Source organism: Mytilus trossulus, chromosome 6 (assembly GCF_036588685.1).
Source record: "Mytilus trossulus isolate FHL-02 chromosome 6, PNRI_Mtr1.1.1.hap1, whole genome shotgun sequence".
In the NCBI taxonomy this organism is placed as follows: domain Eukaryota; kingdom Metazoa; phylum Mollusca; class Bivalvia; order Mytilida; family Mytilidae; genus Mytilus; species Mytilus trossulus.
This window is the reverse complement of record NC_086378.1, coordinates 12,274,373-12,290,539: the sequence shown is the minus strand read 5'-3', so window position 1 is coordinate 12,290,539 and position 16,167 is coordinate 12,274,373. Positions and strand designations below refer to the sequence as shown.

The following is a 16,167-nucleotide window of genomic DNA, read 5'->3' as shown; positions in this document are numbered from 1 at the left end:
CGTTAATCAGACAGGATTTTATAAACTGGTTTCTACCTACAAAAATAATTTCTTTGAGAAAAGGATGAAAAGAACAAATACCAAAACCAGGCAATAAAATGAATAAACACCAATCAAAATTTAACTTGACTTTATGTGCGTGACTGTTGTGCGTGTTTGACAACACCGTCAACAGTTATCTGTAGTTTTTAAAATGCCTCCCAAAAAGAAGAAGGGGAAGGGGAAAGGCAAAAAGAAGAAGAAGGATGGTAATTAAAGGTTCATGACTCTTCTATAGGAATGTGTATAGCGATATTTAAAGTGCTAAAAAACATAGGGAACCACCTCAAAAAAAGGGGGGGGTATGTTTATTTTCCTGAACAACAGAGATTGATTCTGACTGTATAGAGTCTCAATTTGAATTCCGAGGGTTAGCAGCCTCAAAATCACCACCAGAGTATTGGAAAAATCTCGGAAGTTCAAAGTCTAGATCAGAGGAACAAGCATTTCAGGGAAAAAATATTATTTTGGAAAAAATACATCAACTTAAAAATAATACAACATTAGCTTTCACTGATGGCTCCTGCAAAGGAAATCCAGGTCCATGTGGTGCTGGGGCAGCTATTTTAATATCAAACAGCACAGAACATGTGGAGTTAACCCAGCCAGTTTCCAATAGAGGATCTATTTTATTAGGGGAATTAGTAGCTATCAAGCTAGTAATAGATTTTCTTATAATTCCAAACAACAGAAAAAAACACTGAATCCATCCAAATTTTCTCAGACAGCCAATCAGCAATTGGAATTTAAACTTTAAATTGGAAATCAGATAATTATGGCTAAACTATTCATGATATTAAAATTGGTATATTGGCACTTAAATCTGAAGGAATCATTGTTTCCATTGAATGGACCCCTGGACACGCTGACATACAAGGTAATGAACTAGCAGACCAACTAGCTAAAAAAGCAGCACAGGAGGCAGAAAAAATACAAAGCATTCCAATATTTACAAAACAAGATACACAAAAAGGAGCAAAAGACAGTGTTATGGTAAAATGGCAAAACCGATGGGACACCAGTGATAAAGGAAGAAGATATTATGCCTTTCAACAAAATGTAAAAAATACACTTCCAAAAGACAAGCCGTCAACTGAAATATATAGAATAACTACTAGTCTAAGAACAGGATATTGCAATTTAAACTTTTACAAATCAACAATATGCCCAGCACTCATTGACAAATGCAGCTGTGGACAAGTAGAAACAGTTGACCATTACCTACTGGATTGTGAAAATTATTAGGAGGCTAGGGAAAAACTCCGCTCAGCACTCTACTTCATAACAGCAAAACTAACACTTGAATCTGAAGTATTGTTAGCAACAACAGAAAATGATATTTACAAACATCACATAGAAGATATTCAACATTTGTTAGGGGTCTTTATTAAAGATACTGGAAGGTTCACAAAATAGATAGTTAAGGTTTTATATGGGTTAATTATTTATTCAATTTTAATTTAATTTTTTTGGGTAATTAATTATTTAATTATTTATTAAGTTACATATTTTTTTCTGCAGTGCCACATTATAAATACAAATGTACCAATGAGTTTTATACAAAAGTGACGTAAATTTACCAGTGTGATTCAAATTACAGAGAGATTATAGTGTCAAGTTGACACTTCTAAAGACTAAAGACTAAAACAATTTTCTAAAAAACTAAGAAATACTTGGAAATATATTGATAACATTTTCTATCTTTTATTGTAAATACACATTACCAGCACTAGTACAAATAATTATGACGTCTTTGAAAGGCTTATATATAAATCAAAGTCTGTTCGCCCAAAAAAACAGTCGCGCCCATAAACATTCACCCCCTTTCACTTTCACACCCTTCACATTGTATAAAGAACAATATTGTTCAGTCCATTCTCAACGTGGACGTGAAGGGTGTATAAAGCTAAAATATAGCCAACATGTACCATAGATTTTATTTGTCTTTTTTCAATAAGCATGGTTATAAACCGTTAAAGTCAGAATGTCCTTTCCATAGACTCAATGTAAAAAAATGGTAAAACAAATTTAAAAAAATCCCTACCTACATGTACATGTACTTACCATATTTTTTTCAAAGATGTAATAAAGGAAATACATATTATTTTTTTGGGTCTAATAAAAAACATGACAGTTTTACATTTTTATGCTCAGACAGTAAGCAACAGGGACATTAAGTGCTGCACCTGACTGTCCTGTCCAGCCATCCTTTTGTTTATCCAAAATTTAGATTCAACACTCTAACTTAAGTTTGCCTCATCCAAATGTTATGAAACTTACACACAATGCTAAAATCCCCAACACATTGAAAGACTTTCAATTTAGATTGTGAGTAATATAAATGAGAATCAACATCTTCCTAGTTAATATCTTTAATTATATAAGGATGACTGATACCTGAAATATATATATATATACAGTACATCAGTAAATGATTAGTTATAATACACTTTTTTAACTCGGAAAATTTCAAAGCTTGAGTCTCCCTTTTATTTATTGAATATATACATGTATGAATGTTATTTCCTAATATTTTTCCTATTATTAACAGATCCCATGGCAATGGAGCTTGATGACAAATACAAGAAGACTGTACATGAGATTGAAGCTTTAAAGGACCAGTTAGGTATGTACATATTGATAGTTCACTTGTACAATGCACTTGTAACATTTAATTACTTTTCTTTCTAGAAAGTTATATGTAAGCTTCAAGCATGATCAGTATTATATAGATACAATGTGTAAGAAGCATAGCTTCAAAACGTTATATATTCCAAGCAATTGTAATTTTACCGGACATTGTCAAAATTTATATCAAAGTAAAGTTTAATATGATCATTTTTTATGTCAATCATCGGTTATATATGATGGCCAACTGATTATTTAATTGCCTTATGGAATTATTTGGTCTTAAGGGATTAAAATCTGGTTAATTAAGACAAATGTCCAGCAGGCTCAAATATATTTTTTTGAAGCCCTGATTAGAAGATGTGGTATCAGTGGCAATGAGACAATGTTACCGCAATTATACTCACTACCTTAAAATTATAGTCATTACTCTTTTAAGAAAACTATCTTATTTAATGACTTTATTTTATACAATTGTCCTCCTAATAACACAGTGCAAACTTAAAATATAAGGCGTTCAATATAATAAAAAAATATAAAATAATGCCAATGGATGAAGGTGTAAGGATGATTAACATGATCATCCTGTGTGAAAGTTAGTCTTGGATGATAATTTTTTCCCTCATGTGTTATATAATCTACCGTAACACCTTCATCCAAGGGCAGCATGTTTATAATGGTTTATTTTTTTGAATGACCGAATAATGCATTTGTATTTATTAAGTGTTATTAGTTTATATATCTGAATTTCTTGATCATGAATAAAAAATATTGTGAAAGTCAATACATTTTTTTATAACAATCCTTCAAGAATATGTTTTGATATTTTTTAGCTGTTAGGAAAGAATTAGCTCGTCGTGGACAAGGGGATGGTGATGCTATGAAAGCAAAGATGAATGAAACCATGGTGGAATTAGAGAAACACAAAAATGATCAAAAAGACATTACTGCTGGTAAATATTAAATTAAAAGTTTAACCTGATTCATACTCCATTTTATATTATAACTTCAGATATCAAAATTAAATTAACTCAGTTTATTTAATAATTACTGGCATTTTTATAAATCTTATGAATATGAGTAAAATATATATTGTTGATAAACATCATTAACCCCTTTAGGATACAGACTAGTACTATACTGCCACCACAAATGGACATGGTAAAACATAGAAACAGCCAAGTTTTGAATATTTTAGCTATCTATTGATTAATTAAAGTCTCTGCAAATAGAAAATGAAATTAACATGAACAACTAAATTAGTTTATATACTCAAAAAAAGTTGACCTTAGATGAATTCACTGGTTTTATTATGTACCTTTTGGTCATATAACTGATTTGTTTGTGAGTTTGATGTTTCATAGTAAATGTAAATTTAGGGAAATTGCTTCATGCAGATGTTTCAAATTTATATAGTGTTTTTTTCATAAATTAATGATATCTATTTAAGTTGTAAAATAAAAAAAAACTTTTATTTTTCAGACATGACAAGACAATACAAGTACATGATGACAGGGCTCCAGTTAAAACTTCATCAAATGGAAAGAGACTATCAGATAACACAGAAAGCTCTTAGTAAGTATAGACAGGGCCCCAGTTAACTTCATCAGATGAAAGGAGATTTATTTCATCATTAGCTTTTAAACAGAACACTATCATCCTGATACTTGTATATGCGTCAGTCAGATCCAAAGAGTGCAGAACATGCAAAGTATCAGACCACACCTCTCTTCATTTTTTTAACGACCCTTTGTGAATGCCAATCTAAATTCTCCTAGTAAATAAACTGAGGATAAATCAAAGTTTTGACTTTTAAAAATTTTAGAAACCCTGTTCGGATGTTAAAATCAGAATTAGTCCATTAAGAAGAGACCCACAATCTTAGAACCAACAATGTAAAAGTTAAGATCTTCATAGCCATCTTCCAAATCCAATATTTTTTTTGACACCCTAAAATTTGCTGGGGTTTAACAATATTTTTAAGTGACACTTTGTACTCTATAATAATGATGAAGCTACAATACAGCTGTAAAATTATGTTCTGCAACTTTGAAGCATAAAAGATTCATCGTAAGGATTCACTCTTAAAATCATGGTACACAAAATGTATGATTGGCAATGACAAAATTCTCCTCTAGATGCCAAAATGACAGATTTAACAACTGTACTGTAGGTCACAGTACAGTCTTCAACATTGAACATAACCCATACCACATAGTCAGCTATAAAAGCCCAGCTGAAATGACAAATGAAAAAACAATTCAAATGAGAAAAAATATTATACACAGCAACAAACGACAACCACTGTCTAATGACAAATCTTGAACAGTTCTAGAATATTCTGTGAGGATCTATCTGAGGAATTTTGTCTCTATTAGCAAAATAAATATAAAGAAAAGTAACTGGCATTCCATGTTTATCAAGTATGTTTTTTAGTGGGTCAACTGTCAGTATTTTTTAAATACACTCCCTTGTTATTTATTACTTAAATCAGATTTTGTACATTTGGGGTTCTCTTTTTAGGATTAGTTAAAAACAGTTGAATGATAAATAATGAATGAAAGTAAGAGATCTCATAACCTTTTAGAAGTTGAGCTTAACATAAAATATTGTTAGATAATCCATGAGGTATGAGTATCATTAAATTTTCAGGAGATACAGAACAGAAACTTAAAGAAACAGAAGAAGAAAGAGACCAAATAATAAAAGACAAAGATGAAAAAATTGATGAACTGAACAAAGAGATACGCAAAATGGAAAAGGATTACAAAAGAATACTTGATGTAAGGCATTATATAATACATGGATATTAAGGATGCACTTGGGTGATCTAATGTAAAATTAAATAAATCATGTATTCGAAATTGATACTTAAAGCTGGAGGAGTATTAGTTAAGGATAAAAATAAGGTAAAAATATTGATAGGTCATGGAGCTCCTTTTCAAGATAAAATATGCGGGAAAAGGCTGACTCAGACTTTTACCTTATATTTGCATTGGTACTATTAAGGTCGTAAATCAAAACAAAGAAACAGAATCTGCTTCAATTTTTTCAAATGATCTTTTATGAGCTATTATTAAATCTTATGTTAAAAGATAAATAGGTATTAAGGGGTAAAATATTTTACCTTGTATCTTATGGAAAAACACCGAGGAGCCAGAACATTTCACACTTATTCCAAAACCTCACCTAAGTACCTCCCTAAGCATAGTAAACTCAGATATATAGTAAACTTCCACAATGTATAATTCTTTAATTATATGCATTGAATATTAATGGAAATTAAAAAAGGTGAAAAACAACCAGAGTATTCTTATTACTATTCTTTATGTGTTAGGAATTATATACTATGTCTTAAAGTCAAAAGTGTCCATCAATGTCATCTGATATTATGATTAAAGATAATGTTAGAAAAAAAAGTGGAATATTCTGTCTGTAGGTACATGTATTGGAACCCTGAGTATCCTTAAAAAGGAGAGATTATTTTAACTGGATATTAATGAACATCAACAAGTTGTACGCCTTTTGTTTACAGATCTGAACTATGTCTGTCAATCACTGTAAAAAAATGCATATAATTATGTATTTTTTGTTTTATGCACACAAAATATATTTTCCCCTATACAATCTAAAAAAAATACTGTTTAATTTTGAATCAAGCATTTCATTAAAGTTATATAAATCAGCACATTTTAATTTTAGAGTCTTTCCACCTTAAAAAAAGACAAGAACAAAGCACCACTAATTTCACATGAATTTTGCTTAATCACAGTAAAAGTATAGTCAGACATGTTAAAATGATAAAAACAAATTACAAATTTAGTGCTTCTTTGTAATTTATATCGTTATCATTTTCATTACAGGATGCTTTAAACAAATTGATAGACAAGTTAGAGGAGGAGAAAGATAAATGGGAAAAGAAGGCAACAATGTTACAAACTGAAAATGTCAACAATTTACGGGAATTTGGTCTGACCGATCAGTGGACATTCCACAGTGTTAAACCAATGAGAGGCTACAGTGGACCAACTAAAGGATTCTAACTAAATGAATATAGATTTAAATACACAAAGTAAATTTCTTGGTAGAACAAATACATATTCTATGATAATAAGCTTCTTCAAAATATTATTTGTACAGGCTAGTTACTTCTAATTTTTAATTATCTTTTGAATAAATGTTTTGATAAAAAAAAGTTTTGTTATTGTAGCATTTATATGTTTGACTGTGATATATATTTTAATTGTTTATTTACATAAGATGGTTTTCTTTGCTATTAAAATGTTTGTATTCATGTATTCTTTTAGTGTTGGCAAATTTTAAAGCCTTACTCTTTTTATTTCTCTAGACAAAGTGTTACCATTACTATGTTTGTTTTTATGCCCTACCTACATAAGTAGAGGGGCATTATGTTTCCTGGTCAGTGCATCCGTTCGTAAGTTGGTCCATTTGTTTGTCCGTCTGTCCTGCCTGGTTTAAGTTTTTGGTCAAGATAGTTTTTGATGAAGTTGAAGTCAAGTCAACTTGAAACTTAGTGCACATAATCCCTATGATCTGATCTTTCTAATTTAAATGCCAAATTAGATTTTTGACCCCAATTTCATTGTCCACTGAACATAGAAAAGGATAGTATGAGTGGGGAATCTGTGTTATATGGACATATTCTTGTTTCTTTGGTTTAACCTGTGATAAATGTTGCAGATGAAAGACATTCAATACTAAACCAGCAATGCCAACATCATTTCCTTTTGTAATATTGCATATTTCAGGAGGTAGAAGAACTATACTATACATATTTGCAATGCAGATGCCTAAAGATATGAATTATTCTTGACTAAATATTTATGGTTTAATGTGTCTTAAAAAACTTTATCTTGTATTGCTTTTAAATTATAAATAAAACTGTGGATACATTATTATTCGTTGTATACCAATTTTGGTGGTTTGTGGTAACCTGGAAACCAAAAATTTCTATGTCCAATGAAATACAAATTTTTCATAAGAATGTATTGACAAAACCATGAAATCAAATATCCACAAAAAATTCAAGTTTTTCTCAATTCACAAAAATTGGTACCCACAAAAAAAAATTAACAGTATGACAATTGTTTTGGTTTGAATAGTCTGCCTCATCTGACACCCAGTATTCCAACATACTGCATAGTCTCTAAATATGCCCATCCGTGCAAAAAATACCTAAGTATTCCGACAGCCTGCTTAAGGTAACAGGTACGTAAATGGCTTGTCCTGCGATTTTTTAAAGAAATTGTGTACACGTAGAACTTTTAAAAAGATAATTAAAAATCGAAAATTTTAATATGGTAACCGATATAGTTTTCGAGTTCCAGACATTTGAAAATGGTAAGGAAACAACATAAAGTACATAGACATAACGTCAAATTTGAACCAAAAATTAGAAATTTCAAGCTTAATTTATTCTGCAGTTAAAACCAATCCTACGATTTTTCTATAAAAATTAAATGTTTTTAAGGTATTGTTTTCCTTTCTCTTGATATATAATTTCCAAGGGGTCACCGAACTCCTTTTTCATATATTATCCGTTGAAAGGGTGTTGCGGACGCCGAAAAGAGGGGGAAATCATGACGTCGCCGAAAGGATTACGCAACGTCAATGCTATATCAGCAGAATTGTCAAGACAACAACCGCTTCAGAATATTTTTTTTCAGCACTGCTAATGCGCTATAGAGAATATTATCATGTCTGAAAAAAGGACGAATTACCTATTATTAATTTTTCAGTGATTATACAAGATCCTATGTATTTATTTGTATCTATGTAGTTTAAACTAAATCTTTGTTAAGCATTGTGTATAAGTTTCCTAACATTTGTTTGAGGCAAAGTAAAGTAAAAAAACGGGAAACCAATTTTGGGGCGGAAGGACTGAGCAAGTGTAAAACTTAATGCTCCTCCGCTACGACGGTTGCATAATAAAACACTACAGTAAAATGTTATTCACCCGAGAGTTGCAGAAAATCATGAATATAAAATAAATAAAATTATGTTTCAATGGCACGAGAACAGAACACAAACATTAACACATATACTTCAATCACAATATACTAGTACTCCAACTGATGTGTTTATGACACGAAAGGAGATGTGGGATAAAATTAAATTTTAGGCAAAAGCAGAACAAAAATAGTTTTTGAAGTTTGATGAACATTATCCCTACTTTTTTTCCCTATCGTCGGTTGTGTTCCATTATTATAGTAACCGCAATGCATAAATCTGAATACTGAAAAACAAATGTATATAGATTCCAGCTTATCATTTATCTTTTGATATTTTTGTTAGTCGGGGTTTCCGTCAAACTGTTCTGTGCGCTATTCGTGTACACCATCAACACCTCCTTTTTTTCCAAAAAAATACCCTTTGAAAAAGCATTGTCAACCTTGGCTTCTCCGCGGTTGATACTGTTTTCCCGGGGTAACAGTCTACCCTACCCTACCCCCCCCCCCCCCCCTTTCTCAGCTATGTGTTGTTTATAGGCAGTGGCTATTCGTCCGGCCAAATGAATTGATTGATGCACGCATATAATATATATATATCCCGGCGAGGGAAGAACCAAAAATTTGCGTAAGCAAATTTACAGATCTAACATTGTTGGGTTGATGTTTAGACGAGTTGTATTATATATATATACTTTAGCAAATTATTTTATTTTTCAAGTGGAGGTATTTTCCCTTACCGGGTTTTCATGCCGGAAGCTTGTTATTCAAAATGGTCCATTCAATTCAACTAGAGTGACTGAAAGCAATGTGAAACATTTTTTACTAGTACTTTCATTTTCAAATTCTATTTATAAACCATATCGTGGACGTGAAAGAAAGCAATGTAAAGAAAGTTTTTTTGTTTGTATGAACATCCATATGTTTATATTTAAATGCGAAAATAGTTATTCAACAGGAATATCAAAATAAGAGTATCAGAGTTAACTTCTTTTTTGTCGAAGATTGAATACGTCCTAGACGTTTTCGCAAATGATTTGAGAAATATAGATTAATTTCTTTGAATGCAAGTGCATGACTGAATGTAAGTCTGTGCCGGACTACTTTAGCTATAGAATTTCCAAATAATAAAATGCCACTATATAGAGTATGCTTTAATTTATTATTGTATGTGTGTAATGCATCACGGTACGTGCTTATAATATTCTTATCAATACTACATTTGGTTTTCACGTCCTGTAGATCTATCAACATTCCCGATTTTCAAGTGAAGTCTCTGGTCTCTGCCGTTTACCAGCATGTAGTAAGTTAATGTATGTACAGTTACCCCAATGCATATACAAAATACTTCCGGGACCGATTCTTTGTTCTTTTGAACAGTTTTGTAGAAACATTATGGTGAAAAGCAGTTCTTGCAAGCTTTACGTTGGTCAGCTCACTCTCCGACTATCATGTAAAGCCAAGTTACTTTATTTTCATGAGAGGGAAGCACTGTTTAACTGTGACAAGATATTTCATTTATATACTTTAATAAATTTTGATATATTTTGATGAGGTGCATTCAATACTTGACCATTATTCCGACGAACATATTCCGACATCTTGAAAACATTTTTTTCTGGTGTACGGGAGATAACTCCCATAACAACAGACGTCGATTTTCCCGTATTCCGCTAGAGGCGTTCATTTACGTACCTCTCACCTTAATCATTACTTTTTTTTCTGGTTCCCAGTGTGTCGCTTTACACATGTTATACTGTAAGTCATTTCTAGGCATACATGGCATTGGGTCAATCATTAAAAAAAAAATATGCAAAACTATGTTATTTTTACTCTTAAACAAAAAACAAATGAAAATCTTTTAAAATAACACTTGTATATGTTAGATATGAATGTTTTGTGATACACTATTTACAGATTACAGTATACATAATGTTAATATTTTCTTAAGCCCTTGGATATAGCCAGAATTAAATGTTATTTTTTACTTTATCATATGTTTAGTAGTAATTAATACAGTAGTTTTGCAGATTTTGATAAATAGCCTGCTGTTTAGTCCATATCGCGCAACTTTGATGTGCACCCTTAATGGCATACCCTTTATCGCACCCCTACTTTTTTTTTTTTTTTTTTACATAAAGTCAGTTTTTTTTAGCTCACCGGGCCCGAAGTGCCAAGTGAGCTTTTCCCTTCGCTTGGCGTCCGTCGTCCGTTGTTGTTCTGCATCCGTCGTCGTTATTTTTTACAAAAATCTTCTCCTCTGAAACTACTGAACCAATTCCAACCAAACTTCATCTGATTGATTCCTAGGGTATCTAGAATAAAGTTTGTGTTTTAATTCCCATTTCATCAAAAAATATGGCCACCATGGCTAAAAATAGAACATAGGGGTAAAATGCAGTTTTTGGCTTATAACTCAAAAACCAAAGCATTTAGAGCAAATCTGACAAAATTGTTTGTAAGGTCAAGATTTATCTGCCCTGAAATTTTCAGATGAATCAGACAACCCATTGTTAGGTTGCTGCCCCTAAATTGGTAATTTAAAGGAACTTTTACTGTTTTTGGTTATTATCTTGAATATTATTATAGATGGAGATAAACTGTAAACAGCAATAATGTTCAGCAAAGTAAGATTTACAAATAAGTCGACATGACCAAAATGGTCAGTTGACCCCTTTAGGAGTTATTGCCCTTTATAGTCAATTTTTAACCATTTTTCGTAAATCTTGGTTAACTTTTACAAAAATCTCCTCTGAAACTACTGGGCCAAATTTTACAAAACATAGCTAGAATCATTATAAGGCTATCTAGTTTAAAATTTGTGTTTTGTGACCGGGCAAACCAACCAAGATGGCCGCCAGGGCTAAAAATAGAACATAGGGGTAAAATGCAGTTTTTGGCTTATAACTCAAAAACCAAAGCATTTAGAACAAATCTGACAAGAGGTTAAATTGTTTATCTGGTCAAGATCTATCTGCCCTGAAATTTGCAGATGAATCAGACAATACATTGTTGGGTTGCTGCCCCTAAATTGGTAATTTTAAGGAAATTTTACTGTTTTTGGTTATTATCTTGAATATTATTATAGATAGAGATAAACTGTAGACAGCAATAATGTTCAGCAAAGTAAGATTTACAAATAAGTCGACATGACCAAAATGGTCAGTTGACCCCTTTAGGAGTTATTGCCCTTTATAGTCAATTTTTAACCATTTTTCGTAAATCTTGGTTAACTTTTACAAAAATCTCCTCTGAAACAACTGGGCCAAATTTTACAATACATAGCCAGAATCATTAAAAGGCTATCTAGTTTAAAATTTGTGTTTTGTGACCGGGCAAACCAACCAAGATGGCCGCCATGGCTAAAAATAGAACATAGGGGTAAAATGCAGTTTTTGGCTTATAACTCAAAAACCAAAGCATTTAGAACAAATCTGACAAAGGTTAAATTGTTTATCTGGTCAAGATCTATCTGCCCTGAAATTTGCAGATGAATCAGACAATACATTGTTGGGTTGCTGCCCCTAAATTGGCAATTTTCAGGAAATTTTACTGTTTTTGGTTATTATCTTGAATATTATTATAGATAGAGATAAACTGTAGACAGCAATAATGTTCAGCAAAGTAAGATTTACAAATAAGTCGACATGACCAAAATGGTCAGTTGACCCCTTTAGGAGTTATTGCCCTTTATAGTCAATTTTTAACCATTTTTCGTAAATCTTGGTTAACTTTTACAAAAATCTCCTCTGAAACTACTGGGCCAAATTTTACAAAACATAGCCAGAATCATTATAAGGCTATCTAGTTTAAAATTTGTGTTTTGTGACCGGGCAAACCATCCAAGATGGCCGCCATGGCTAAAAATAGAACCTAGGGGTAAAATGCAGTTTTTGGCTTATAACTCAAAAACCAAAGCATTTAGAACAAATCTGACAAGAGGTTAAATTGTTTATCTGGTCAAGATCTATCTGCCCTGAAATTTGCAGATGAATCAGACAATACATTGTTGGGTTGCTGCCCCTAAATTGGTAATTTTCAGGAAATTTTACTGTTTTTGGTTATTATCTTGAATATTATTATAGATAGAGATAAACTGTAGACAGCAATAATGTTCAGCAAAGTAAGATTTACAAATAAGTCGACATGACCAAAATGGTCAGTTGACCTCTTTAGGAGTTATTGCCCTTTATAGTCAATTTTTAACCATTTTTCGTAAATCTTGGTTAACTTTTACAAAAACTCCTCTGAAACTACTGGGCCAAATTTTACAAAACATAGCCAGAATCATTATAAGGCTATCTAGTTTAAAATTTGTGTTTTGTGACCGGGCAAACCAACCAAGATGGCCGCCATGTCTAAAAATAGAACATAGGGGTAAAATGCAGTTTTTGGCTTATAACTCAAAAACCAAAGCATTTAGAACAAATCTGACAAGAGGTTAAATTGTTTATCTGGTCAAGATCTATCTGCCCTGAAATTTGCAGATGAATCAGACAATACATTGTTGGGTTGCTGCCCCTAAATTGGTAATTTTAAGGAAATTTTACTGTTTTTGGTTATTATCTTGAATATTATTATAGATTGGAGATAAACTGTAGACAGCAATAATGTTCAGCAAAGTAAGATTTACAAATAAGTCGACATGACCAAAATGGTCAGTTGACCCCTTTAGGAGTTATTGCCCTTTATAGTCAATTTTTAACCATTTTTCGTAAATCTTGGTTAACTTTTACAAAAATCTCCTCTGAAACTACTGGGCCAAATTTTACAAAACATAGCCAGAATCATTATAAGGCTATCTAGTTTAAAATTTGTGTTTTGTGACCGGGCAAACCATCCAAGATGGCCGCCATGGCTAAAAATAGAACATAGGGGTAAAATGCAGTTTTTGGCTTATAACTCAAAAACCAAAGCATTTAGAACAAATCTGACAAGAGGTTAAATTGTTTATCTGGTCAAGATCTATCTGCCCTGAAATTTGCAGATGAATCAGACAATACATTGTTGGGTTGCTGCCCCTAAATTGGTAATTTTAAGGAAATTTTACTGTTTTTGGTTATTATCTTGAATATTATTATAGATAGAGATAAACTGTAGACAGCAATAATGTTCAGCAAAGTAAGATTTACAAATAAGTCGACATGACCAAAATGGTCAGTTGACCACTTTAGGAGTTATTGCCCTTTATAGTCAATTTTTAACCATTTTTCGTAAATCTTGGTTAACTTTTACAAAAATCTCCTCTGAAACTACTGGGCCAAATTTTACAAAACATAGCCAGAATCATTATAAGGCTATCTAGTTTAAAATTTGTGTTTTGTGACCGGGCAAACCAACCAAGATGGCCGCCATGGCTAAAAATAGAACATAGGGGTAAAATGCAGTTTTTGGCTTATAACTCAAAAACCAAAGCATTTAGAACAAATCTGACAAGAGGTTAAATTGTTTATCTGGTCAAGATCTATCTGCCCTGAAATTTGCTGATGAATCAGACAATACATTGTTGGGTTGCTTCCCCTAAATTGGTAATTTTAAGGAAATTTTACTGTTTTTGGTTATTATCTTGAATATTATTATAGATAGAGATAAACTGTAGACAGCAATAATGTTCAGCAAAGTAAGATTTACAAATAAGTCGACATGACCAAAATGGTCAGTTGACCTCTTTAGGAGTTATTGCCCTTTATAGTCAATTTTTAACCATTTTTCGTAAATCTTGGTTAACTTTTACAAAAATCTCCTCTGAAACTACTGGGCCAAATTTTACAAAACATAGCCAGAATCATTATAAGGCTATCTAGTTTAAAATTTGTGTTTTGTGACCGGGCAAACCAACCAAGATGGCCGCCAGGGCTAAAAATAGAACATAGGGGTAAAATGCAGTTTTTGGCTTATAACTCAAAAACCAAAGCATTTAGAACAAATCTGACAAGGTTAAATTGTTTATCTGGTCAAGATCTATCTGCCCTGAAATTTGCAGATGAATCAGACAATACATTGTTGGGTTGCTGCCCCTAAATTGGTAATTTTAAGGAAATTTTACTGTTTTTGGTTATTATCTTGAATATTATTATAGATTGGAGATAAACTGTAGACAGCAATAATGTTCAGCAAAGTAAGATTTACAAATAAGTCGACATGACCAAAATGGTCAGTTGACCCCTCTAGGAGTTATTGCCCTTTATAGTCAATTTTTAACCATTTTTCGTAAATCTTGGTTAACTTTTACAAAAATCTCCTCTGAAACTACTGGGCCAAATTTTACAAAACATAGCCAGAATCATAATAAGGCTATCTAGTTTAAAATTTGTGTTTTGTGACCGGGCAAACCATCCAAGATGGCCGCCAGGGCTAAAAATAGAACATAGGGGTAAAATGCAGTTTTTGGCTTATAACTCAAAAACCAAAGCATTTAGAACAAATCTGACAAGAGGTTAAATTGTTTATCTGGTCAAGATCTATCTGCCCTGAAATTTGCAGATGAATCAGACAATACATTGTTGGGTTGCTGCCCCTAAATTGGTAATTTTAAGGAAATTTTACTGTTTTTGGTTATTATCTTGAATATTATTATAGATTGGAGATAAACTGTAGACAGCAATAATGTTCAGCAAAGTAAGATTTACAAATAAGTCGACATGACCAAAATGGTCAGTTGACCCCTTTAGGAGTTATTGCCCTTTATAGTCAATTTTTAACCATTTTTCGTAAATCTTGGTTAACTTTTACAAAAATCTCCTCTGAAACTACTGGGCCAAATTTTACAAAACATAGCCAGAATCATTATAAGGCTATCTAGTTTAAAATTTGTGTTTTGTGACCGGGCAAACCAACCAAGATGGCCGCCATGGCTAAAAATAGAACATAGGGGTAAAATGCAGTTTTTGGCTTATAACTCAAAAACCAAAGCATTTAGAACAAATCTGACACGAGGTTAAATTGTTTATCTGGTCAAGATCTATCTGCCCTGAAATTTGCAGATGAATCAGACAATACATTGTTGGGTTGCTGCCCCTAAATTGGTAATTTTAAGGAAATTTTACTGTTTTTGGTTATTATCTTGAATATTATTATAGATATAGATAAACTGTAGACAGCAATAATGTTCAGCAAAGTAAGATTTACAAATAAGTCGACATGACCAAAATGGTCAGTTGACCTCTTTAGGAGTTATTGCCCTTTATAGTCAATTTTTAACCATTTTTCGTAAATCTTGGTTAACTTTTACAAAAATCTCCTCTGAAACTACTGGGCCAAATTTTACAAAACATAGCCAGAATCATTATAAGGCTATCTAGTTTAAAATTTGTGTTTTGTGACCGGGCAAACCAACCAAGATGGCCGCCATGGCTGAAAATAGAACATAGGGGTAAAATGCAGTTTTTGGCTTATAACTCAAAAACCAAAGCATTTAGAGCAAATCTGACAAAATTGTTTGTAAGATCAAGATTTATCTGCCCTGAAATTTTCAGCTGAATCAGACAACCCATTGTTAGGTTGCTGCCCCTAAATTGGTAATTTAAAGGAA

At 32.1% G+C, this 16,167-nt stretch overlaps 1 protein-coding gene across 1 annotated transcript; it reads left to right on the top strand.

Annotated features, from left to right (window-relative positions):
• The first annotated feature begins 16 nt into the window (after nucleotides 1–16).
• LOC134720802 (coiled-coil domain-containing protein 153-like) lies at nucleotides 17–6,738 on the top strand. The gene is made up of 6 exons (XM_063583314.1): nucleotides 17–248; nucleotides 2,591–2,665; nucleotides 3,501–3,620; nucleotides 4,150–4,242; nucleotides 5,320–5,450; nucleotides 6,531–6,738. Exons 1-6 carry the CDS (start codon nucleotides 194–196, stop codon nucleotides 6,708–6,710), a joined length of 654 nt encoding a protein of 217 aa, XP_063439384.1. The 5' UTR covers nucleotides 17–193; the 3' UTR covers nucleotides 6,711–6,738.
• The last annotated feature ends 9,429 nt before the right edge of the window (nucleotides 6,739–16,167 follow it).

Coding starts and splice junctions, on each gene's coding strand:
- LOC134720802 (XM_063583314.1), top strand. CDS start 194: ATGCCTCCCAAAAAGAAGAAGGGGAAGGGGAAAGGCAAAAAGAAGAAG. Junction 249..2,590: donor CAAAAAGAAGAAGAAGGATG/GTAATTAAAGGT, acceptor TATTATTAACAG/ATCCCATGGCAATGGAGCTT. Junction 4,243..5,319: donor GATAACACAGAAAGCTCTTA/GTAAGTATAGAC, acceptor TTAAATTTTCAG/GAGATACAGAACAGAAACTT.